Source organism: Polyodon spathula, chromosome 16 (assembly GCF_017654505.1).
Source record: "Polyodon spathula isolate WHYD16114869_AA chromosome 16, ASM1765450v1, whole genome shotgun sequence".
NCBI classification, from domain to species: Eukaryota; Metazoa; Chordata; class Actinopteri; order Acipenseriformes; family Polyodontidae; genus Polyodon; species Polyodon spathula.
The window spans coordinates 2,538,055-2,563,106 of NC_054549.1; the positions used below are offsets into that span (position 1 = coordinate 2,538,055).

General features: G+C 41.5%; 1 protein-coding gene across 3 annotated transcripts in view; it reads left to right on the forward strand.

Annotated features, from left to right (window-relative positions):
• Nucleotides 1-946: 946 nt before the first annotated feature.
• LOC121328872 (zinc finger protein 362-like) overlaps nucleotides 947-25,052 on the forward strand; it is a 29,501-nt gene continuing 5,395 nt past the window's right edge. The window contains exons 1-8 of one of the 3 annotated variants that reach the window (XM_041273999.1): nucleotides 950-1,563; nucleotides 13,131-13,194; nucleotides 14,450-14,696; nucleotides 14,867-14,992; nucleotides 17,135-17,462; nucleotides 18,904-19,128; nucleotides 20,224-20,302; nucleotides 22,204-22,362. In XM_041273999.1, coding sequence (XP_041129933.1) covers nucleotides 13,132-13,194; nucleotides 14,450-14,696; nucleotides 14,867-14,992; nucleotides 17,135-17,462; nucleotides 18,904-19,128; nucleotides 20,224-20,302; nucleotides 22,204-22,362 — 1,227 coding nt within the window. In that variant the 5' untranslated portion in view covers nucleotides 950-1,563; nucleotide 13,131. Of the gene's footprint in view, nucleotides 1,564-2,464; nucleotides 2,487-13,130; nucleotides 13,195-14,449; nucleotides 14,697-14,866; nucleotides 14,993-17,134; nucleotides 17,463-18,903; nucleotides 19,129-20,223; nucleotides 20,303-22,203; nucleotides 22,363-25,052 lie in introns of those variants that run through there. The other 2 variants (XM_041274001.1, XM_041274002.1) reach the window with 2 other exon arrangements.

Genomic DNA, 25,052 nt, shown 5'->3' on the forward strand with positions numbered 1-25,052 from the left:
AATTAATGTAAGCAAAGACACATTCGAAACTAGATAATAGCTCTAATAAAAGTATATGGGACACTCCACGTCGTTAATGTCCATACTATATAAGAGGATCTATGGCTCTCCTTCTGGGCACTATACTTTACCAGATAGCAGACTTTGTTGGCTACCTAGTTTGTACATTTTCAAACATGGCTCACAAATTCCCACCCCCTTACTGGCAGCAAGGTAGAATTGTGTATTTATTTATGCATTTATTTTTATCCACACTGTATGGCTTCTGTATGTGTTATTTCAAATGGGAATTGAGAAATAAGACTTGCTTAGTATGTCACTCCAGTTGATGTCATCCTCTGCCTATTACCATCAATGCATGATATGTCAATGCCAGAACGGTAGAGGAGTCAATATGCACATAGAACACTGTGTAGTTTTCTGTTGTTTTAAATTATTACAATAGGTTGTTCATATACAGTATAACTGACTGTTCTAACTGAAAAGGATCTTGATTGTAATCAATACAAACCGTAGCAGTTACATGTTCCTCAGTAAAACAGGAATATTTGTTATAGCAGGTATACTTCTGATCTGTAATGCACATTTTGCCAGGTTTTTGGTAAACTGATAAAGTATTGTCACCCCATTTTTGTTCAGTCCCTTAGGTGACATTGTAATTCATTATAATATCATATGCATTGAAATTACTGTTTCAGCAAAATATTTTTCCTCAAAAAAAAAAATTATAAAAACAGTGCCAAAGAAAATATATCCTTTTAAAGCTTGTATTGTTTTAATATAAAACACAGTGTACACTTGAATATAAACTCTCTCTCTCTCTCTCTCTCTCTCTTTCTATATATATATATATATATATATATATATATATATATATATATATATATATATATATGTGTGTGTGTGTGTGTGTGTGTGTGTGTGTGTGTGTGTGTGTAATTATGGTATTGGTTTTTGGTTTAAAATAAGAAAGGTAATGGCCCGGGCCTAGAACAGGCCTACAGATCCGTGTATTATTACAACGTCTATCGGTTACAGTGGAGCTTGCCTCGTTGGATACAAAGAAATAACGATAAACCGCATTAAGAAGGAACGAAATATCATCGCGGTTTATCAGATTAAAATGTGTAGTTAACGCGACAATACGCCTACCTTTCTTTTATATAAAAACAGATTCAGGCCGCTAACAAATATAGTAAAAAAAAATACGTGTTGTGCTCCAGCGGCATACGTGCTATTTCGCTAGCGGCTGGAAAACAGGTACCATGTACCGGTAATGATAGTGAGTTCAATTATCTTCTTGTGTGAGGCTAGCTGGCGTGATTAATTTCAGTCATTCTGTATTAGGGTTCGCTTTTCGTTTATTTTGGGTTGCGATTGTGTTCCCCCGGCCTGTCCCTGCAATTCAGACGGTAATGAGAGCGGCTCACAGCCTGCAGCACCCAGAAGTGAACGGCAGTCGACCCGGAAGGTCTGAATTCAGACTGAAGACGGGCAGAAAGAACATCTCAACCTTTTTAATATATATTTTCAAAGGATAATATCTGCAATCGGAGAAAGCAGGTTTGTGTGCATTCTTACTGTTCTCATCTATTGCATAACTTTATAAGATCAGGTCGAGTTTATTGAGCTTTTCAGTTAGTTTTTTTTTTTTTGATGATCTGACTTGCAAAAAAAAAAAAAAAAGTTGCAAATTACAAACATTGCAAAAGCAAGCGCATGTTTGGAATAGGCAGGATCTTTGGTCAATTGTAAAAATAAAAACAATGTACGATCGCTGAAATGCAAGATAAAACCTGCGTTAATTATATTCTTGAGGTAAAATTTGAATTGCAAAAACCCAGCGCCTTTACAGTTTGCAAATGCAGTGCGATTTTTGCAAGGCATGATTGTTGTAGGAAGTGTCTAGTTTTTTTTTTTTTTTTTTTTTTTTTTTTTTTAAGAGCCGGGCTATTCAAACCTGCAGTCCTTTGTAAACAATCATTCATGCACTTAATGCAAATAAACTGGACGCAAATATCGGGTTCTTCCGATCGCTTTCCTTTTTAAAAGGCGGATTGTTTTACAAAATTTGGGATCTGCAGAATATGGCGTCCTGTCTTCTTATAAAAATAAGACAGGCTGCCATTTTTGTTTTTCTTTTGTCTGAAAATGTTAATAAAACTGTCTGAGAATGTGGGAGAGGCGGTAGCGAGAGGCTGCGAGGGGATTTGTACTTCCAGTTCTGTAAAATATTTGCATCTAATTCTCTGAAATCGGCGTGCATATTTAACACAAAGCCTTGTATTAAAATCAATCGTGGGAAGCCGGTAGAATTAAAAGAAAAGTTAGACAACTTTTTTTTAGTTGTGAAGTGTGCAACTTTTTGGATTAAACCATACCTAGAGATTGTTAAAGAAAGCTACATAACTACTTTGTAAACGTGATTCAATTTATGTTTAATATAAAAAATACTGTAGTCATTTTCCTCTAGTGGTGGAAGAAATGTAAGTGTCTGGTGTTTTTTTTAATAATGCAACCCATTTTAGCCTACATTTTGATGACGTACAAGTGATGCATAGATGCATATGGTATTTTTTAAGCCTATTGTGGTACGTTTTCCTTTTTTTTTTTTAATGTATTAATTTATAGATCGATACTACATTTTCTTCTTTTTTTTCATGTTATCAAGCAAGTGTGGTTTAACACCAAATCTAGCATTTATAAAAATGCTATATATATATATATATATATATATATATATATATATATATATATATATATATATATAGATATAGATAGTAGTTGGGTTGTTTCAGTGCTTGACATTTTAATAGACAAAATGCACGAATAAGCAAAATTATAACGGAAAAGCAATATTTTGTGTCGCGTGACGATGGCGTTATAAAATACATAGCACTTTGGTGGTTTTATCGGTAACACAAAAACGTATTGTCGTTTAACATCAATATTTTTAATGTTGCTGACAACGACTGCAAACATACGTTTTGCCTATATATATATATATATATATATATATTATATATATATATATATATATATATATATATAATATATGTACAACCCAGGGGTAGGACGACATTTCGTGCTGTAAGATCGTTGTCCATCATGTTGATTTTCTGGAAACAAATGTAAAAGGAGCCGAAAAAATGTTTTTTACAGCAATAACAAAAGTAAACTAAGTTTGCCCTGTAAAGTAATGTTGTGAGTGAGAAGCCTTCCTGGCCAGACTCCGGGAGTTATTTAGCAGGCTTCTAAGATGCTGACTCAGGAGAACGGGGTCTTCTGACAGCAGTATGTTACTACTGTTTGAAATAAAACATTAATTTAATTATTTTTAATACTGTACTCTCGGGAAATGGCTCTTAAACCGGGGGTCCCCCAAAAATACTGAGACTTCTCTCTTGTAAAGCAAAAAACGTACTTAGCAACGTAGGAGAGTGGTCTTCCACTGCAGTCCTGAGAGACAGGCCTTGTGATTCTTAAGAAAAACATTTACTTTCACTGCACTTCTGGTTTTTTGTTTGTTTGCAGTTGCCGTTTACTAGTTTTGAGTTTTAAGAAAATCTCTGCTCGAAATGAGGGACATTGCCAGGGCCGGATTAATAACTCCCAGGGCCGTGGGTACAGAATGCGCTGAGCAACCCCTCCTTGCATTGTGGACCTCAGTTAGGGTTTTATCAAGGTTTTTTTTTTTTTTTTTTTTAATTATATTTTAATTAATTTTTTATTATATTAATTTCTAAGTTGGTCGAGGGCAGGGGTGAGAAACTCGTAGTGTGATTTCACACTGTGATTGAAGTGCATTGGCGGCAGTGCTTACAAAGGTACCAGGAAATGTTGCTGTGAGGACAACTGAGGAAGCAGGCACCTCCGGTAACAAAAGCGCTTATTCACTGCCAAACGTGAACTGCTTTAGATGTGTAATGACTGTAGTATAGGACACTGACCTTAGGTTTAGGGTTTCCATGTAGGGAAAGGTTTATTCATTGTTTTATTAACAATAATATGATAACCAGTCAGAGAGCAGTGTCCAGACAGGAAAATCTTTGTAAGGACAGCGCATTGGGGATTGTCTAAAAACCGTCCGGTCAAGTGTCAAACCATTTTAAAGGAAGTGGATGTCAAGTGCTATTAAATAAAAATGTAAAATTTGCTAATCATATTTCCTGCGCTTATAGTTTTGGTGGTGGTGGTGGTGGGGAGGGGGGGGTTATATATATTATTAAGTTTTAGGGCCCCATAAATAAAAATAAATAGACGATGAAATGTGTAAGCTCAGTTAAGGGGCCTCTGGTCTTCTGGGGGGCCGGGCCCCATAGGCCCGTCTGTTAAAACGGCCCTTCATAATGTCTCTGATAAGACAGGCTCAGTGCTGGCCAGGGCCAGAGGAGCCTCCCTTTCTCCAGCAGCTCTGCGAGGGAGTGCCCCTCAGTCCTGAACCATGCAGCCGCTGCCATTTAGTTTGGGGGGGGACCCTCTTAACCACAGCACCGCTGGGGCCAATTTTAATGGTGGTTATAGATACTTTTTTGTGTCTCGATTGTTTATGAGATTGAAAAACAGATGTTTTTAACAGGTAGTCATTGAAAGCTATGGGTACAACACTTGTACAAAGGTGTTCTTCTTGTGTACAACCTGCTTGTTCCAGTTTTGTGTATACAGAGGTTCTGTGTGTTTCTAAATAACTTCCACACTAAACTGTATTCAGTTTATTATATTGACTTTAATGCAGTCTCCCCTTTACTGTGAGAAAAGGGTAAGTCATTGCATTGACTTTAATGGGAGAGCAAGCAGTGGGATTGCATTGACTTTAGTGAAAGATTAAGCAGTGGGATTGCATTGACTTTAGCAGGAGAGTAAACTGTGATTGCATTGACTTTAATGGGAGAGCAAGCAGTGGGATTGCATTGACTTTAGTGAAAGATTAAGCAGTGGGATTGCATTGACTTTAGTAGGAGAGTAAACTGTGATTGCATTGACTTTAATGGGAGAGCAAGCAGTGGGATTGCGTTGACTTTAGTGGCAGAGTAAGCTGTGGGATTGCATTGACTTTAATGGGAGAGTAAACTGTGATTGCATTGACTTTAATGGGAGAGCAAGCAGTGGGATTGCGTTGGCTTTAGTGGCAGAGTAAGCTGTGGGATTGCATTGTCTTTAATGGGAGAGTAAACTGTGGGATTGCATTGACTCTCATGTCATCTTCATGTCAAGTCTTTTATGACCCAAGACGTACAAAAACGCAAGCTTTCTGAGTCCTGATAGGTCAGGTTATCTGAGGAGCCGGTGCTTTTTAAATGGAGGTAAAGCCCCTGTGTGTTTTATGGAAGATGCATTAATTAAACCTCAGTCTATTGGGGGTTTCAATTAGCAAGCCTGGGGCAGTCTAACTAATGTATCCCTGGAGATGATTAGGGTTTTTAAAGGAGGTTTCTAAACTAATATTTAATGCATGTTTATTTCATGGTTACAGAGAGCAAGTTATTTTAGTGGTAAGAGATTATCGACTCCTCAAGTAGAACAGGAGTTCCTAAACTTCCTCGGCTCACAGCCAGCCAGGACATTCAGCATGCGGGCCACTGCCAACGGATTTGACAATCCTACCCAGTTTGTGAAATGCTGGAAGAAGGTCAGAAATGTAAACTGTGTAGAAATAGTACCATTCATACAAGCAAATGGTAATAACTGACCACCTGAATTAATTCTGATAGTCCTGCAATTCCATTTCCAAACGCTTACTGATTTTATAATTCTTTATGGATTGTTTTCTGGTAGCAAGGAGATATATTACGCATATTGAAGCAGGTACTTAAGGAAAGCATAAGCAAAGCAAATAGTATTTAATGTATTGCAGTATTTTAAATCTTATTTTGTATTGTTTTCTGAGATCGTTTATTTACATGTACAGTGCCATGAAAAAGTATTTGCCCCCATTTTTAACATTACATTTGGTCAGATCTTTTTGTGGGTTGTAGTAGTATATAGAGGGAGTCTGAGAGAAAAAAATGACACCAGAGTTTGGTGCTTCTTTCATTTGTTTGGTGTGCAAGGTACTCAAACATGCAATCTTTAGGTGTGAAAAAGTTATTGCCCCCCCTGGTTAACTCAACACAATTAAAGGGATAATCACCTGTTTGAATACTTTGGTTAACAATCTGGCCTGATTTGGGCTAGCCCTGCCCAATATAAATCTGACTAACTTTAGCCCTTACCATCAGAGTGAAGTTGTCAGCACACAGAATCTAGAGGCACATCATGCCACGATCAAAAGAAATTCCTGAAGACCTCCGGAAAAAAAGTTGTTGATGCCTACCAGTCTGGAAAGAGTTACAAAGCCATTTCTAAGGCTCTGGGGCTCCACCAAACCACAGTCAGAGCCATACTGTCCAAATGGAGAAAGTGTGGGACAGTAGTGAATCTTCCCAGGAGTGGCCGTCCTGCCAAAATCTCTCCAAGAGCAAGGCGTAAAGTCGTCCAGGAAGTCACAAAGAACCCTAGAACAACATCCAGGAATCTGCAGGCCTCTCTCGCCTTGGCTAAGGTCAGTGTTCGTGAGTCCACCATCAGAAAGACACTGGGCAAAAATGGGATTCATGGCAGAGTAGCCAGGCAGAAACCACTGCTCACTAAGAAGAACATGAATGCTCGTCTCAAGTTTGCCAAAAAGCACCTGGATGATCCTCAAGAGTTCTGGAACAATGTTCTATGAACAGATGAGTCAAAAGTGGAACTTTTTTGCTAACATGGGCCCCGTTATGTCTGGCGAAAACCAAACACTGCATTCCACAGTAAGAACCTCACACCAGCGGTCAAGCATGGTGGTGGCAGTGTCATGATTTGGGGATGCTTTGCTTCATCACGACCTGGACGACTTGCCATCATTAAAGGACCGTGAATTCTGCTCTGTATCGGAGAATTCTACAGGAGAATGTCAGGCCATCCGTCCGTGAGCTGAAGCTGAAGCGCAGCTGGGTCATGCAGCAAGACAATGATCCGAAACACACTAGCAAGTCTACATCAGAATGGTTGAAGAACAAGAAATTTAAGTTTTGGAATGGCCTAGTCAAAGTCCAGACCTAAACCCCACTGAGATGTTGTGGCAGGACCTGAAACGAGCAGTTTATACTCAAACCCAAAAATGTCACTGAGTTGAAGCAGTTCTGCATGAAGGAGTGGGCCAAAATTCCTCCACGGTGCTGTGAGAGACTGATCAATAACTACAAAAAGCGTTTGGTTGCAGTTATTGCTGTTAAAGGTGTCGTAACCATCTATTGAGTCTAAGGGGGTGATTACTTTTTCACAGGGGGGCATTGGGTGTTGCATAACTTTATTTAATGAATAAATGAAATAAGTATCAAAATGTTGTGTTATTTGTTCACTCCGGGTCCCTTTTATCTAATATTACATTTTGGTTGAAGATCTGATAACTGTCAGTGTCAGAAAAATGCAGAAAGTCAGACAGGGGGCAGATGCTTTTTCACTGCGCTGTATATGATGTACGTTGTATTATACCATGACTGCGCTAACATGTTATTAACAGTCTTCAGTAGTACCAAAGAAACTAAAAACAAGTTTAACATACTTTAGACAAAATTCAAGACGACTTCTGTGTTACTGTTTCGGTTCCCAGGACCTTCATAGAGATGTGTATATTCACTGATTATACAAGCTTGTTTTTACGACAAAGTTAATGCGATCTTACACTCTGGCATGATTACTGTGTGGGTGCGGCTGCTCTGAGGGTGCTGTTTGTTTGGGTAGTTTGCGGTCTGTGCTAGTTGTCCAGTGAGTTTAGGGGTGTCTGTGCCTCTTGGTATTATATCTTGCACAGAGGTGTGGAGTTGGGGGATGTGTCAGCCTCTGGTGATATTTGTCTGAATCTCTCTGAACTAAAAGCCTGTACATAGCAGTGGTATCTTCAGCAAAACAAGATGTCACCCCTCTGGAACAGCCTTGCAGCTTGAACCCCTGTTATAATGAATGAGAGGTGTCAGGGACAGGCACTGCACCTCCCAGGAACAGCCTTGCAGCTTGAACCCCTATTATAAATCAATGTTGTTCTTTTTACCATCGCCCCCTTACGCCCCTGAATTTAAGACGCAGCTCAAATTTCCCACCCTCAATTTGAGGAAAAATAAAACATCAAATAAATCTGCATTGACAAAGATACAGCTTCAATTACGCATATGGAGGCAGTTTGCAGGCGTCTGCTCTGACACAGAGCATTGCAGTTATGTGCTGCTACTCATTTCCAGTTGTGATTGCTCACACCTGTTTTTCTCCCAATTTGTGAACTGGGGTATTGCTTGGCATGTCGGAAAATACGGGGGTCTGATCAGCATTTCTGATCTGTCCGAGCTGGTACTGTTTGTTTGAAACTCTGAAACTGTAAAAGCGTCTCTTTGAATTCCTCAGGAAGCTAATGACACTTCTTTGAAAATGTCTTTCGAGATCGGGCAGTAACGTTTAGGGCTGTATTGGAAGGTTTGTTCACTAGCCAGGAATTCAGAGATTGTTTTAGACCTTCGAAGGTTTGTCTGACGTCATTCACGTACTGTGTTTTGTTTTTTTTTGTTTGTTTTGTTTTCTGTTAACAGAAATCATTTGACAATGCTATAAATAACACATTAAATGTCACTTGCATGCACAATTCAGTCTTTTTGTTTTTAGAATGAATATTACTTAAACAAAAGTTGTTGTATTAAAATCCAGCCAAATCGATATTAATAGCAACTCTGTAGCAGGGTATATTATCCAAAGCACTGGGGGTACCTGTAGTGGTTGTAGTGCTTCAGTAAAGAGTGTGTGTACGCTAACACTAGTAATTCTAATTTCGAAAAAACTGAGCAACGTCTGTCCCTCCTCCTCCAGCTCTTGTTAACCAGATTTCTTCATTCACTATCTCAACAGCAAAGTGCTGTACAGCGTAAGCTGTTTTTAAAGAAATGTCTCTCAACCCCTGTGCTGTTTGGGATTTTTTTTTCTGTGCCCAGACGACCAAAAAAAAATATTGAATGCAAACTGTTGCAAGCGACTGTTGATGTATCATGGAGGCACAACCGATCTCTGGGGTCACGTTACAATTAATCTAAGTCCATATTATTATTAATAGAAGTCGTAGTAGTAAAATGTGAATAACTGGTAACCTGCTTGGAACGTGATTGTTAAATTAAGTTTGTTTTGTCTGAGTCTGCTGCAGTTGGTGCTGCTGCAATGCAAGCTGACTGGCAAGCAGCATCAATTACTGTTTAATTATAAAAACATGATTACTGTCCTACATGTGCATGTTTTATTCCATTTACATGGCTTACCTGTAAAATAGGTTTGAACCTTCCTTCCGTAATGTGTTCCGAACCTTCGAAGGTCAAAATGTACCCTTTGTTGCAGCCATAGAAACGTTTTGGTTCATCTTTTCTTGGCAGTCAGTCGTGTTGCTGTTTATGTACTCGGGTAGTCACGCCTTTTGTTGGCGATTATAATTAGGGCCACGGAAAATTCACGGTACTTTTTTCAAGAAATCACGAATGACAATAAAAAAAAAAAAAACCCAGTACATTTCACGGATTGTCACGGAAGTGCCAGTTTATTAAAAAGTTTCTATTTTAAGTTTCCTAAAATGAATAACACAGCAAAGAAAATCCCTAAGGCTGAAACACTAACATTTAATGGTAGCTACTGAGTCAACATTTACATTGTAGTGTTTAAAACAATCTTTTAAAATGTAACAAGGGTCATTTCAATATGTTGGCTGGAAAAAGTAACAAGCAGACAAAACTGATTAAAACAAAACAAGGTTGAAAGACAAATTCGGCAACATTGTCGAGTTTTGTAAACGTTTAAAACGTAGGCTATGTTCATACAGTAGTTAAACGGACTGTGTTGTATAGCGCTATACTGACTTTGAAAAACAAACTGTTAAAAACAGGGTTAAGTGTGAGTGAATGTAATAAATTGAGGAAAACGTTGCCATTTTTATTGCAGTAGGAACCAGTAGCAACAGCAAAAAAGTGAGGACCAAGTTTGCCCCAGTTGTATCTTGTAACTTAGTCACTTTTACACTGTTATAGGGTAGATCTTTTTATGGGTAGAACTCTCCCCCTTTGTAGATACCGCCTCTTTTATATCGCTGGTCCCTCTGTTCTAACTTGCCTGTTGTTGTCCCATTATGATGTCACTTTCAAAGGGCATTCTTTTGCATTGAGAGCATCAGAATCTGGGGCTGTATGGAGTGTCTGGCACACTTCTATTTGTACAGGTGCCTATGGTGGTCGTGCTGCAGGACATACTTTTTCATGATGCAGATGTATTTTTATATTGACAGCCATGGCAGGGGGTGCATGTTGCTGTCCCTGGTAGAGAGCTTGATCTTGTTGATATGCATGTATATCACTGCAGCTGGATTGTACAGATCCAAATGAGAAGCAACTGCTAGTGTGTGGAATACAGAAACTGGCAGGGCTGCATTTCTAGCCACTCTGTCCCTGGAAACACTTCACGTCATTGCTAGAGATTCGCTTTGATAATGGTGATACCAGAGCCAACCTACATGAAAAGACACATATTAGCTGTTGTCATGGAAGTGTGGGAAACATGGGTAGAAATGTAGGTGCTGTCACCAATTTCACACACAACACTTGTAAAATGTCTAAAATATAAACATGCTGAGTGCATTGCAGTCAGCTGCTTTGATTAACCATTCAGCAGAATGTGATAACAAACAAGTGAGTCCAGACATTTTTACTAGTTAAGCCTCATTTTAGTGTCTGAACAAGTTGTATTTTAAGTTGTTGAATGTGGTAGCAACCAACTTGCTTCCTGGCACCCAGCAATTTGATTTGGCAACCAATTTTGTTTGGCCAAGGAGTCATTGGCTTCTAAAGCAGACGGCTTGTCTGGAGCCCTGCAGAACACATCGGGCACTCTTCAAAGTGTGCTTTTACACAAAGCAGTTGTTTCATATTGTCAAAAGGAAAAAAAAGCACAAATGTTGTTATTGTGAGGAGTGTGATGCACAGGGATGCAACAGTGTGCATCAGGGGTGACGAAGCTAGAGATGATATTGGAGGGAGTAGATAACCTGGATAAACTGACAGCAACCTACACGTGACTGCCCGCTGGCTACTGGTCATCGATCACTTCTACCATATAGCTGATGTGTCGGCATCCAATGCTTTTGTCCTTTGGACTGATATCAATGTGGAATGCTGGTGTCGGTGCAGGATTGTCCTGGGGATGTTGGGCAAGGCGCTCAGACGTTCAAAGAAGATCAAGAATGGCTAGAGTAACCACAGTGTTCAGGCAGAAGGAGTTGGTGCATCTCTGCCTGCAGCAACTGGCAACATGCAACTTTTGCCCTTCAAGCAATGGCGGTAAGGTGAACCATTGCCTGTGTCAAACACAGAAAGTATCTGTGCAAACATCATATGGCTATGTTCTGTCCATCCTGTGCAATGTGATCTCACCAGCTGTGTCCTGCATACTGGAGTTCCGTTATTTTGTACAGAAACAGAGTTGCCAGTGTGGTACATGTTTCCATCCAGAGGTGTGAATTATTGAGGTGCTGGAACCCCCTCGTGGTGTGAGCTGACACTGTGTAAGAGATACCCTGGAAATAGTAAACATGCTCTTCATCTGTGAAAAGAAAAAAAAAAAAAAATCCTTCCAACATCATCTGGGGACTTTTCAGTAAAAAAAAAAAAACACAACTAAAGAGGGGACTGGATGTCATCAGCAATAATCTGTGCATACCCTGGAGAGTGTCTAACGTGTTTGAATTCAGTCTTTGATTCACTGACTGGGAAAATAACAAAAGAAGTGTTTAAGAGGTGGAAACTCCCCAGCAGCCCGTAGCAAACTCACCTTGTACTGAGTACATTAGACTTAAGGAAGCCATGATGCACTGTGCTGACACCTCATGGTAGTAGAAGGAAGTACATGTTTTATGTTTCCTAAATCGCAGGAGTAAAAGCAATGCTGTTCTGGTTACTTAGTATTTATTTTTTTTTGGTTTGTTTGTTTTGTACACATCTAAAACGTGTTGTGCAATTTTATTTAATTGTATAGGTTAAATAAAACTAGAGCTACACTAAGTTTATTGGGGGGGGGGGGGGGGGGGGGGGCGGGGGTATGTTTTTTTTGTTTGTTTGTTTTTTTAAATAATGTGCAATACTGAGGGTGACTTCAGTGAGTCCGGTTCAGATCAGGTGTAGTTTGTATATTGTCGTTTGGGCTCGGCTCGGGTCGGGCCGGTGTGCTGGAATCAGTGGATTATGGCGTTTTTAATTTTTAACTGAGTTGTTTTTTTTCTCTGTGTGCTTCCTAAAACTCACTTTCTGCTTCCTTTCTTTTTTGCATGTCTAAAATTACCGTGAGTGAGTGAAACGCTACCGTGAGTGGTGATGACTAGCATGCGTGTCAGCTGACCACAAATGTGTACGAAGGAGATATTCTCTGCATTCAAATATTGAGGTTGATGGAATAAAAAAAAAAAAAAAAAACTGAACGGGAGAATGTGGAGCGTTCCATTGCTGGAAAGGACACGTCTAAATCCATCGCTTGGGAAACATTACGACATTGTTGTATTCAGTGATAATAAAAGTCCATGTGGCTTTGTACAATGCAAATCTTGCAAAATAGTACTGAGATATGACAGCAAAAAGACGGGAAATTCATTCCAGCAGTGGCACTCTGAAAAGGGAAGTGTACGTCCTGTAGCTGGCCAAGTCAGTCGTACATGGCTTCTGTTGTCCAAAATGATTATACGAATTTGCAAGATCATCTTAATGTGTGGCTATTTATGGCAACAAAGTTTTGAAAAAGCCTGCTGTCTTTTAAGTCATGCAGTGTTGGATTATTAGGAAAGGAAGTAAATGAGATGTGATTGAGTGATATTTATTTTTTTAATTTATTTACGTTTTTGACTGGAAATCGAGACTAGACTCTACTCGGCACAGCGTATGTTTGGAATTAGAATGTTTGTGGAGATGGTCGGGGCGGGTGTGCAGATATTTCATAGGGGGTGGGTTTGGATTTGTTTGGTCGGATCGGGTTTTATATTTCTGCCCGTGCAGACCTGTATAATGAAATTATTTCTCGAATGTTTCTGACAGTCTCTTTGTGTTTGCTTCCAGCATGGCAGAGTCTCGGTTTAATAACCCCTACTTCTGGCCTCCACCTCCCAGCATGCCCAGCCAGGTAAGACCCACAGCTCTTTCTGTACTGCATAGTTCCATTCAGACAACTCCTACACACCTGCTAGATTGTTATATCTATCTAGGGGAATATTTTACACTGTCACCAGCACTGCACATCCTTTAACACTTACAGAAACACCTGTTTTATTGCATATTCATCTTGGAAATGAAGCAAATAAGCAATAAAGAAGTTTGACCTTGTTGCTAATGCACGGTTTGATGTACAGTAGAACCTCAGAGTTACGAACAACAAACTTTCAACTGGACGTATGCAGTCACTCAGCCATGCGTGCAACGCAATCGGATAGGCGCTCTTATAAGTGCCGTGCTGGTCATGAAGGCAAAATTACTGTACCAACAAATGTATTCAGAAAGGCGAGGCAGATTTCAAAGCAAGTATGGGCAATTTTACTACTCCTTTTCAAGCCAAAGGAGGCTGAATGACTGAGCAAGCTGCACAAATGCATTTTGTTTAAAAATAAGCACAGCATTAACCCAGGTTTTCCTGGATGTTTAAATCCTGTGTTTTTGCTACAGTTACGATTTCAGTGGTAGCTTCAATTGAACATTTTTTCCATGTATAATACAGTTTTTAAAGACTTTAGAACCATAAGACTATTATTCCGTTACTGTGTTGTATCCTATTTGCCAGATTGAGGGTGCAGATAGCAGGTGCACACATTTATTAAAACTGTTGCAAACTCATTTTCGGAGTTCCAGACTTTTCAGGCTTCTGAACAGCCTTCTTGGTAACTCTGAGGTGATTGTTTCAATTTCCTGCTGTGTTTCTGAGTATAAAAGGCTGCTATTCCTTCCAGCCATTCCTGTAGAAAACCCTGCCTCCTGGTTGTTCAGAGCTCGGTCATGTAATCGGAGACCTGGGTTTGAAATGGACGCCCTGCTGTTGAAAGGGTTAAACCTGGAAGTTTGCGGTTTGTATTATTGTAGGGAAAGTCTTGTCACTGGGAGATGTAATAGGTGAGCTGAAAATGGAGACAGGCACAAAAAACAAGAACTGAAAAGACATACTTGTTTTTTTCAGAAAGACAAAATGCCGCAATGATGATACTGAATCAGAACGCTTTAATTTCGGGGTTTATAAAAGTGGTTTCTTTTAAAAAAATAAATAAATAAATAATACTAATACACGACAAGTCGTGCTTGTCGTTGAATTGACTATGCTGCTTGCAGTATTTCTAATTGGATCACTATTGCACGTTTATAAGTCATGGGTGCTTCTCATTTGTTTTTTTTAGCTGGATAACCTGGTGCTGATCAACAAAATCAAAGAGCAGCTGATGGCTGAGAAGATCCGGCCTCCGCACCTGCCCGCCACCTCTGTTCCTTCCCAGCAGCCATTGCTGGTGCCCCCGTCCCCCTCGGAAGGTGGGCAGCACATGATGTCCATCCCCAAGCTGCAGCAGGTCCACGGTCTCCACTCTCATGGGCCCTCGCAGCCGGACATCGCCCTGCACGCCCGGCCGGCCTCCAGTACTGTCTCAGGTACACCTCAGCCTTGCTTGCTTACTTGCTTCTGTCCAGAGGCACTAGCGATGTGCAAGAAATTCGCTTACTGTGGCTCAGACTCCTTGTGAAGTGTTTTTGTTTACCTGTTGATTCTCCTGAATATGAGTGTTTCTCTTAAACCTGAATTTTCTGCACATCTCTAACAGGCCTTTTTCTTGGTGATGTAAACTTTAATCTGGATGATAAGACATCTGTAAAAGCTAAAGGATTGTGGGAGGACTGGCATTTGCGTCAAATCATAGACCAACCTACTAGAATGAACCATCTATCAGGTAATGACTGCGTCGTGAGATGGGTGCAGGTATCGCTGCCCTGTGTATTATGTTTAGGCTAGCTGGCCCGAAGAGCCAAAATCGCACAGATTCCATTTTTAGCAGCTTTGTAAATGTGCCTTGACGACCTCGTCATGTCTTAACATAACATCTAGTGAAAAAGCTTAATTACAATCTGCTTTTTCTGTCTGTCGCTGAGGAGCTTGTGGCTGTGAAGAGGCCATATGCTTAGGGATCAGAGGACGCCCATTGACTTTCAGGTCTTCCATCTCAAATCTAGAGTATGAACCAGTGCAGGTTATTATCCAGGATGGATCGGATACAGAACCTTACTTTTAATGCTAACTCAATTGCTTGCTCTGAGACAAAGGGGGAGAATCCAGATTTAATAGTTTCAGAGAGCTCAGTACAGATATTGCCACTTGCTTCTGAGGCACGCTCAGCTCATGGATACTGGTCGAACAGTTCCTTCCATCTGCCATCTCCTGTACGAGGCGAGCCGGTGTACTTGGGATGGGCACGTGGAAACGCTTATTCAAGAAATAGAATAGAAATGTAGTAATTGTAGAATCGATATTGTATTGCAAATGGTCTGAACAGAGCCGTTAACCACACTAAGCCTGCCGCTGCAGCACAATGTATTAATATAAATCAATTTTTAAAAAATCATTATTTCTTTCTATGCTCGAAGTCACTGATGCTCCTGACAGATTAAAAAAATTAATAAATAAATAGGTGGCTTTAAAAGTGCAGGGTGATACCAATACTGTAGCTAAGGAGGTTTGTGGAGTGCACCATTGCATGTATTAAAACTATATTTAATTATTCAATTTCAGAGATCTCATCTAATGTGTTATTGTCGGTGGTCATGGTATTAGTATCACAAGCGCTTTGTGATGGTGGTCCACTATGAAAGGCGCTATATAAAATAGATTGATAGTATTTATACTTAAAAGCAGGCCATCATCAAACAGCATGAAGAAGATTGCAGCCATTTAAAAATTCGAGTCCTGTTTTTGAAAAAATAAACATTTTAAAAATGAGTTGGTTTGAGGACATTTTACCAAAGAAGACACCAAAACAGTAAAATTCACACTTTACAGTAAACGACTGAGCTACATGAACAGCATAGGGACAATGTTAAACCACCTGCGATACAAGCATGTACCCATCTTCTTGCTCTGGCTGTGTTGACTGCGAGACTGCAAAAGATTTAGAAGTGAGTAGTTTTTCGAGATTTACAATTATACTGTGTTTACAGTATAATTGTAAATCTCAAAAAACTACTCACTTCTAAATCTTTTGTAGTCATCTTTGTATTACTTTAGTATAAATACATGTTAATTTGGATTCGTATGTTGTTTTTTTCTGACTTTATGTGAACGAAAAGACACACATTTGCCAATTTTCCCATTGGAAATAGTGATATTTTGAAATATCACTGTCCTGGTCACAAAAGCAAAGTTTGTGGGGAATAATAGCCATTTTCTATACTTTTGAGGCATAAGCAATTAGGAAATAACACTTACTACCCAGGAACAAAAAAAAAAAAAATTGTTACACAGTGCTATCGGCGCTCTTGACGGACAGGGTTATATAAATAATAATAAAAACATGTTTTGTAGTTTTAACTTGGCTTTCAGTTAATGGCTTCATTAGCACACCTGCCCTGGAGCTCTGCTGCCTTGCATGGGCTTTGTGTCAGCAACCACACATTGAAGACATTGACGGAGATATCGGGTTGAAACCGTTGTTGAGCAGTGCTTCTTTTAGCATTTCTATATATGCTGCCAACATTGTTTTACCAGGTGAAGTACTAAGATCAAAAACTCAATTTAACGTTCTGTTAAATGAGATCCTGTTTGTAGGGCAAACTATGTGCCGGGAAGCATCCAGTCTTGATGGGATGAGCAGTCTCTTCTCATTCCCAAACTTTTGTCATGGTTTTTATGTCCTTTATGAGTGTTTTTACAGTTGTGGATGAAATAGAGAAAACTTTCCAGAATTTGGTCCATTTGAGCTTGAATGACTCCACACACAGTTTGTAGCAAAGCTTTGACGTGTGGTGATATGACAGGGATAGAGTTGAGAGGTGACGCTGAGGTAATTAACGCTCTGCTCGCTGTCTTCCTCTGCTGGCAGGGCTGACCCTCTCCTCCCGCTGCGGCGGCCTGAACACCTCGGAGGCCATCACCCCGACCACGCCCACCTCCAGTAGCCAGAGCCGGCTGGGCGGGGCCTCCTCACCCAATCTCATCTCCGGATTGGCCAGCGGCCCGGGGCTGGAGCCAATCAAGAGCGGTGGCCTGTCGGGGCTGCTGGGAGCCCCTCCCAAGCCAGAGCGCGGCCGCAAGAAGATCAAAGCGGAGAACTCGTCCGGCCCCCTGCTTGTGGTGCCCTACCCCATCCTGGCCTCGGGAAACGACCAGTCCTCTGTCACCATCGCCGCCAAAGAGGGGAAAACGTACAGGTTGGAACATAAGCAGTAGTGTACCACTTAGAGTACCCAATACCGTGTTTCATTTACACCGTTACACTGAGCGCATTGCTGAGGGCTGCATGTTCCACACTCCCAGGGACCAGAGATCACCCAGGCTTCATGTTGAGTCCTTTCAAAAGTAGCTATTGTTGGATCAAACCTAAACAATCTATTGGCGTTGGCTCCCAGTGCTGATGTGCACTGGAAAGCAGTGCAGCTGAAAAATAAACCGATCAGTTTTGATTAAAACCAAAACCTGGTTGGTTACTGTTTCCCCCAGAGGAGTTGCATCCCCTCCCCCTCTTGCTTTTATTTATTACAGAATTATAGATTCAGGCTGCTTTACTGGGAACAGCCACATTACAGCAAGGTTAGTCTTATGAGGTTCAGCAGTACATTGCAAACAACATTCCTTATTGCTGCATCACTACTGCAGGGGCTGCATTATTAAAAACAGCAGTAGGAACAGCGAGATTGTTTGGTTGTTTTGTTAATTGCCAGTGTTGATGAGAGCTAAATCGTCAATACTGAACTGTACAAGGAGCCTTGACTGTGCTGGTAATTGACATATTGACAGTGCCACAGACATAGCAGCAGCGCTGCATTAGGGTGGTACAGTGTCAGCTCATAGCAGCAGCGCTGCATTAGGGTGGTACAATGTCAGCTCGCAGATTAGACCGCGACAGTGGCTGTACTTCTTACAGAGTACCTAACATGCTACTGTTAAGTAGCTATCTGACTGGAAAAAGCATGTTCACAACTATAAGCCTACTGAAATTGATTGCATAAAGTAATGGATGTTGGGACGAAAGATTTGGTCAAGCATTTTGTGCATGGAATCTGAAATTCTGCAAGATCGGTGAGATCCACTGTGACCACTGGGTGTCACTGTTTCACCATATAGACACATTAATCATAAAGCATGCACCCAGAGCAGACTGCCCAGTGTGTTGTGTAGCCTCACGCGAGTGGGAAAAGATGCATCTCATCTGGTATAAGATGGGCTAATATTTTTTAAAACAGAAGTGCAAGGATAGCACAGAGACTGCCCAGAAAACCCTGTCTGGCCTCTATAGCTCGATGTACTTTTATGTTTATTTTTGTTTTAAAGTGAATGTTTTGTTCTGCACTTTGAGTGAAAGTCTTGTAAACTTGACTTCTTGTCTTTTGGGGTTTAACCTCATTCCTCCAGTACCCTGTACTTAAACTGTCCAAGGGAGCATTGAACGAAACAGCCCTTTGCTCTGGCTGTGTAGAGCTCCACAACTCCATCAATCTAAATGAGAAAGATAGTCTATATCTAGGCTTGAACCACTACTCTGCTGAGTCCCAGCTAGTCCGGTATCTGTACGTAAAGACCTAGTGTTTCAGCCACATGTGTTTGCCATAACTTACAGCTTGTGCCTTTCTGTCTGCCTGTTCCTCTGAAAAGGTGTAAAGTGTGCCCGCTGACCTTCTTCACCAAGTCGGATATGCAGATGCACTCCAAGTCGCACACAGAGGCCAAACCCCACAAGTGCCCGCACTGCTCCAAGTCCTTTGCCAACGCCTCCTACCTGGCACAGCACCTGCGCATTCACCTGGGCGTCAAGCCCTACCACTGCTCTTACTGCGAGAAGTCCTTCCGCCAGCTCTCTCACCTGCAGCAGCACACAAGGTGAGCACAGAGACACGGCACGGCACAGCACAGCAAAATAGAAACCGCACAGCACAGAGACACAGCACAGCTCAGCTCAGCAAAATAGAAACCGCACCGCTCAACACAGAGACACAGCACAGCACAGCTCGGAAAAATAGAAATTGCACAGCTAAACAGAGAAACAGCACAGAGACACAGCACAGCTCGGCAAAATAGAAACTGCACAGCTAAACACAGACACAGCACAGCACAAAGACACAGCAGAATAGAAACCGCACGGCTCAACACAGAGACACAGCACAGCTCAGCTCAGCAATATAGAAACCGCACAGCACAGAGACACAGCACAGCTCAGCAAAGTAGAAACTGCACAGGTCAACACAGAGATATAGCACAGCTCAGCAAAGTAGAAACTGCCCAGCTCAACACAGAGAAACAGCACAGCACAGCTCAGCAAAATAGAAACCGCACAGCTGAACAGAAACAGCACAGCACAGAGACACTGCACAGCTCAGCAATTTGGAAACAGCACAGCACAGAGACACAGCGCAGCTCAGCACAGCACAGCTCAGCAAAATAGAAACCGTACAGCTAAGCACAGAGAAACAGCACAGCACAGAGACACAGCACAGCTCAGGAAAGTAGAAACCGCACAGAGAAACAGCACAGCACAACTCGACTCAGTTTTGAAAGAGAAACATGTTGTAGTAAACCTGTATTTTTATTTTAGTTATATATATAATATATATATGTGTGTGTGTGTGTGTGTTTTATTACCTTATTGAATTAAGGAGGTAGAAACAGAACTTGTTACCATATGATGTGTTAAAATGGAAAAAAAATGCCTGTTTGCTAAAACGGCTGTAAGAGGAATGACTGGCAAACTGGCTTGTTAATTACCAGCAACTTGTCTCCATAATCTAATGCACATTCTATGTGTCTCCCTTTGGAAAGCTGTTTGTTGCATGTACACAATTCATAAGAAATGTAACACCACTAAAAAGACTATTACACTTGCATGATTCACGTTTGCCACACTTGCATTCTTTTTACACGTACCGCCTCTCATTTTGTATGTCACTAGATTTGTATTTTCTTCTTTTGTTGTTCCAGGATTCACACTGGAGACCGGCCATATAAATGCGCTCATCCCAGCTGTGAAAAAGCTTTCACTCAGCTTTCCAACCTGCAGGTGAGTGTGGCTCGCAGCTGCAGCCTGGCTGCCAGCCCTCCCCTGACACACAGGATTGGGGGGCGTGGAGCGCCTGCCTCCTGTTGTAGGATGGAGGATTTGGAGAAGCACATGGCTCATTTGCATAGAATGAATGTTAAGTAGGTAGCAGCTACAGTGTTTACTTTTAGCACTTCCATACTGCAGATTGATGCTGATCATATTGCGTTGTGCGTGTTTAATTACACAAGCACACTAGCATTGTGGATTTACAAAAAATGGACTTGGTTCTTCTGTAAGCAGTATAGTAGGTGTTGAATAAGGACATGTCTGAAATGTGTTGAACTTTGATAAGAAATCAGATTGTTAATTTTTTTTAAAGTTGGCTTTCCTTTTTTTTAATATTGCCTTGCCCTATTTAAAACATTTCTGGGAGGCTGATCTGGTAAAGGCGCTCCGTGTGGAGTGCAGGATGCGCCCTATAGTCTGGACGTTGTCGGTTAGAGTCCAGGCTATTCCTTTGCCGACCTAGGACGGGAGCTCCCAGGGGGCAGCCCGGGGGGAGGGAGGGTTAGGTCGGCCAGGGTGTTCTCGGCTCGTCGCGCACCAGCAACCCCTGTGGTCAGGCCGGGCGCCTTTTGCTGTATGTGTGTGTGTGTGTTATTATCCGATTGAATCAAGTAGGCTCTGTATCCTTTATTTAACTTGGGCTGCCTTTCTTCCCACTGTTACAAATACAGAGGAAAAATAAAGAGTTCCTTTAAAATGTTGTCACTGCGTCCTGATGAACAAGGAAGACAATTTACATGCCACATGTGAGCCTCACAGTGTCCATTTGGTAGGAAGTTCCTGGAGTCCAGCCCTGTGCATTGTGGAGGCTGTACTGTGTACACATCCCTTGTATGCATAAATTTACTGGTGCTGGCGCAGCAAGGACTAATACTTGTACAGCCTTGGTGTGAAACGAGGCTAGTTAGCTGTAGTGGAGTACTATTGAGTGCAAAAGCAGCTTACCATAGGCAACCTGGAGATCAGTGATACAGACCAGTCACCTGCTCACCACACAGACAACTTGGAGATCAGTGATACAGACCAGTCACCTGCTCACCACACAGACAACCTGGAGATCAGCGATACAGACCAGTCTGCAGACAGCACAGAGACAACCTAGAGATCAGTGATACAGACCATTTTGCAGACAACCTGGAGATCAGTGATACAGACCAGTCAGCTGCTCAATTGTAGTTCATAGTTTAGGAATTCTCTAAATGTTTTAATTATAAAATAAACAGTGGCGGTTATGCGTTTTTAAAGGTGTCAGATTTGATGTTGTATACAAAACTCATTCAAACAGGACCAATAATTCTGAAGTACAGACAGATGTGTCCCTGAGTGGCTCCATCGACTTGCTTCAGTTTTGCTGTCCACAGATGTTGTCGTTGCTTTGCTTGTCCGACAGGATCTATGCGTTCCTGTGACACTGAGCAAAGCTCTCGCAGGACCTGTAGAAGCCACCACGATGTGAGCATGCATTGTCTCTGAGGGTTTATCAAGCAGGAGCCTCTGGGGTAACACTGTTGCCTGATCCATTTTCACAGCAGGACACAGCCCGGGTATTCTGGAGGGTTCCAGACCATCTTCATTTGAGATCCAGTTAACAATTCCTTTTCTAAACACTAGGGGCAGTATAAGACTTCAAATGGAATGGTATTGGAGGAAATCAGCTGTAAAGTGCTGTTACATTGTATACTCACATTGCCTGGTAAAACTGTGGACTGGAACTGTGAACCACTTAAGACTTTTAGCTAGATTTTTTTCCCCATGCTGGTTTCTGTATGCATGTAGGTTGGTAGGTTTGATTTTGTTTACAGAAACATTAATGTGTATTTTTTTGTTTGTTTATATATTGTGTCGCCCTGCAGTCTCATCAGAGACAACACAACAAAGACAAGCCGTACAAGTGTCCCAACTGCTACCGAGCTTACTCGGACTCTGCCTCGCTGCAGATCCACCTGTCTGCACACGCCATCAAGAATGCCAAGGCTTACTGCTGCAGCATGTGCGGCCGCGCCTACACCTCCGTGAGTACAGGGGAGAGGGGGAGCTACACCTCTGAGTATGGGGGGGGGGGCGATACACCTCTATGAGTACAAGGGGGAGGGACACCTACGTGAGTAAGTCTGGAGCCTTGTTCCCATGTTGGTGCGCACTATTGGACTCCTCCCTGGTTTTGTCTGCTGGACAGAATGTGCGCTCTGCAGGTCTACACATGTGCCAGCCTGGTGTCCTGCAGCGCTGGGGCAGGGGAACAGTCCCAAGTTCACACTGCCTCTGACAAGCACCCTGAGAGCTTGTGGGACCCTTGCAGAGAGGGCTGCTCTGTAGTTGAAACTTCAGTTCAATATTTCATTTCAAGTTTTAACTCAACAGTTGTAAGGCTGCAGTGGGGGGAATGAGTTTTAACTTTCACCGGACCCTTTAAAGCAAAGTTAACAGATTGTGAGTCATGCTGTAAAGGTCCTTTCACACCAAGCGCGTTGTGTCACCATCCAGCGAAACATTCTTTAAAGCACATGGTGTCTGTTCCTATTTATCTGTGGGCGTCCAGCGTAAATGTACTTCTATAACCAATATAATGAAAAACATACAGCAATATGTAGACAACTTTTAAAATAATTATAGAGTCTCATTGGTGTCTGTGTCAAATGGGATGGCACTTTCAACAGTGAAGTCCGGAAAGAAAGACAGCTGTACAGCGGCAAAGATAACAGCACTCAAAACCACTAATGAAATGATAACTAAATACAGTGCAGTCCGCTTATAAGAATCACACCCGTCCTGGCTGATTTGATTCTTAAAAGTGGATCAGTATGATTACAATTAACAAAAGTGCCTCCGTGCATCAGCAGTTTAAATACAGTATACAAATGTCAATGGTGCTCAGTCACTGAACAGTACATCAAAACAAGTCCTTGTGGGAAAGCAGCTTGTTATATGATCACGGTTATGTTTACTCAAGGCTGCAGAATCCTATTTTACTACAGTATACTTGAGAAGCGATCGTCTCGTCAGGGTGCCTAGTTTAACTGCTGTGCAGTGTTACGTGTGATGGCCTTTGAATTAAAATGACATCACAGTGCAGCATTTCGGTGTCAGGGCTACCGCATCTGTGGCTTCCTTATTTTAAGTTGAGATGCAAATCTCACAGTTTTTCATTAAGTGGAGATGCATACATGCCAACTCGCACGTGATGTGATCACATTCAAAAACAGCTTTTATTGGCTGTACACGTCATTGCACTTGATCAAGTACCGTATTCCATGGAGTCGGTTTGACCCAAAAGGATTCTTGTAAGCGGAGTGCTTGATTCTTACAAGCAGATTATTTTACATTGGTTAGTATAGGAAGGATTTTGTCCCAGTGGTTTTGATCACTATATGCGCTTGATTCTTGTGTCCGTGATTCTTATAAATGGACTGCACTGTATTCATAACGCATTCCCATTTTTATTTTTTATTTTGCCTGCAAAAGACATATAATTTTATGAATTAGTTATGAGGTAACACTGCTGTTACAGTACTGAAAGATTTACAAATGTAATTCTTTACTGTTGGGTTCAGGGGCGGCGCTTCAGATTGACTGACGCCTTCTAGTGAAAGCAGCCGGTCGATGTCAGAAAACTCTGGCGGCTTCGACCCGATGCGCCTGTTGTGAAATGTGTCAGGGGTTACAGCAGTAGCGTGTCAGTAATAAGGGTATGCAGGTGCTTGGGTTATCAGAGTGTGTTTTTTTTGTCTGCAAATATTAAATCAAACCGTACAAGCCAAATAATGAATATATTAATTTCACAACAAGAAAATCTGTCTTTCCCTCACCTTTTACAGTTGAGTACCAATCAGTTAGTTTGATCAGGTTGTGTACTAAACCACACTGTTGGACTGTTATGGCTTTGGTGCTCAGTAATTGTGTGGACAAGGACAAAGACGGGAACTCTTTGTGTTGCGTGATTAACTTGTCGTCTTACATTTAATTAATACCTAACAGCTTAACCCTTTGCAGCCCGGGTCCGACATTACAATTTTCCCTTTTCCGTCCAACGTCGGACGCTGTCTGACATCATCAAAAAGACGTAAAGCACAGGTCTCTAGTCGTTTTTTCTCCGGAAAAAGCAGAGAAAACCTTTCAATGGCCGAATGAAACCGAAAAAAAAAGGCCGTATCTCATAGCCCCATCCACTACAGAAATAACACAGACATAACAAAGGAGGTAGCTGCTTCTGCATCCAGCGCTCAAAGAATATCGCGGACATTAGCAGCGCTTTTTGGAGATGCTATAGTAATAAAATAATGACGTGGATCGCATTATTGAGGAGTTTGGCGATAAAACGATCAGGAGAGGATTTATCAGTATGCACGTCTATAAAGAGGTATGTGAAAAATACAGCGAACAAGGGGTGGGGCTTGGCTGAGTGTCCTTTTGCGAGTCAATGCCTTTTAAACCTGTTTTACTCTGGGGGGAAAAAAAAATGTTTTAAACAGCCTGTGTAAAATAAACCGCGTGTGAAAATAAATTGGACCTGATGCGCCTGACAAGCGCTGAATAAATGGACCGCAAAGGGTTAATACATCTCAAAGTGACACACTTCAAAGTTTTACATCTAGCTGTAGAAGCACTTCTCCAGCTGTGATGTGTGCAAGTTGAGTAGACTTGACTAGTTCTCTCTTCAGAGATTATTAAAGGAAGGTTTCTAACTGCATTTCTGTGTGGTTTC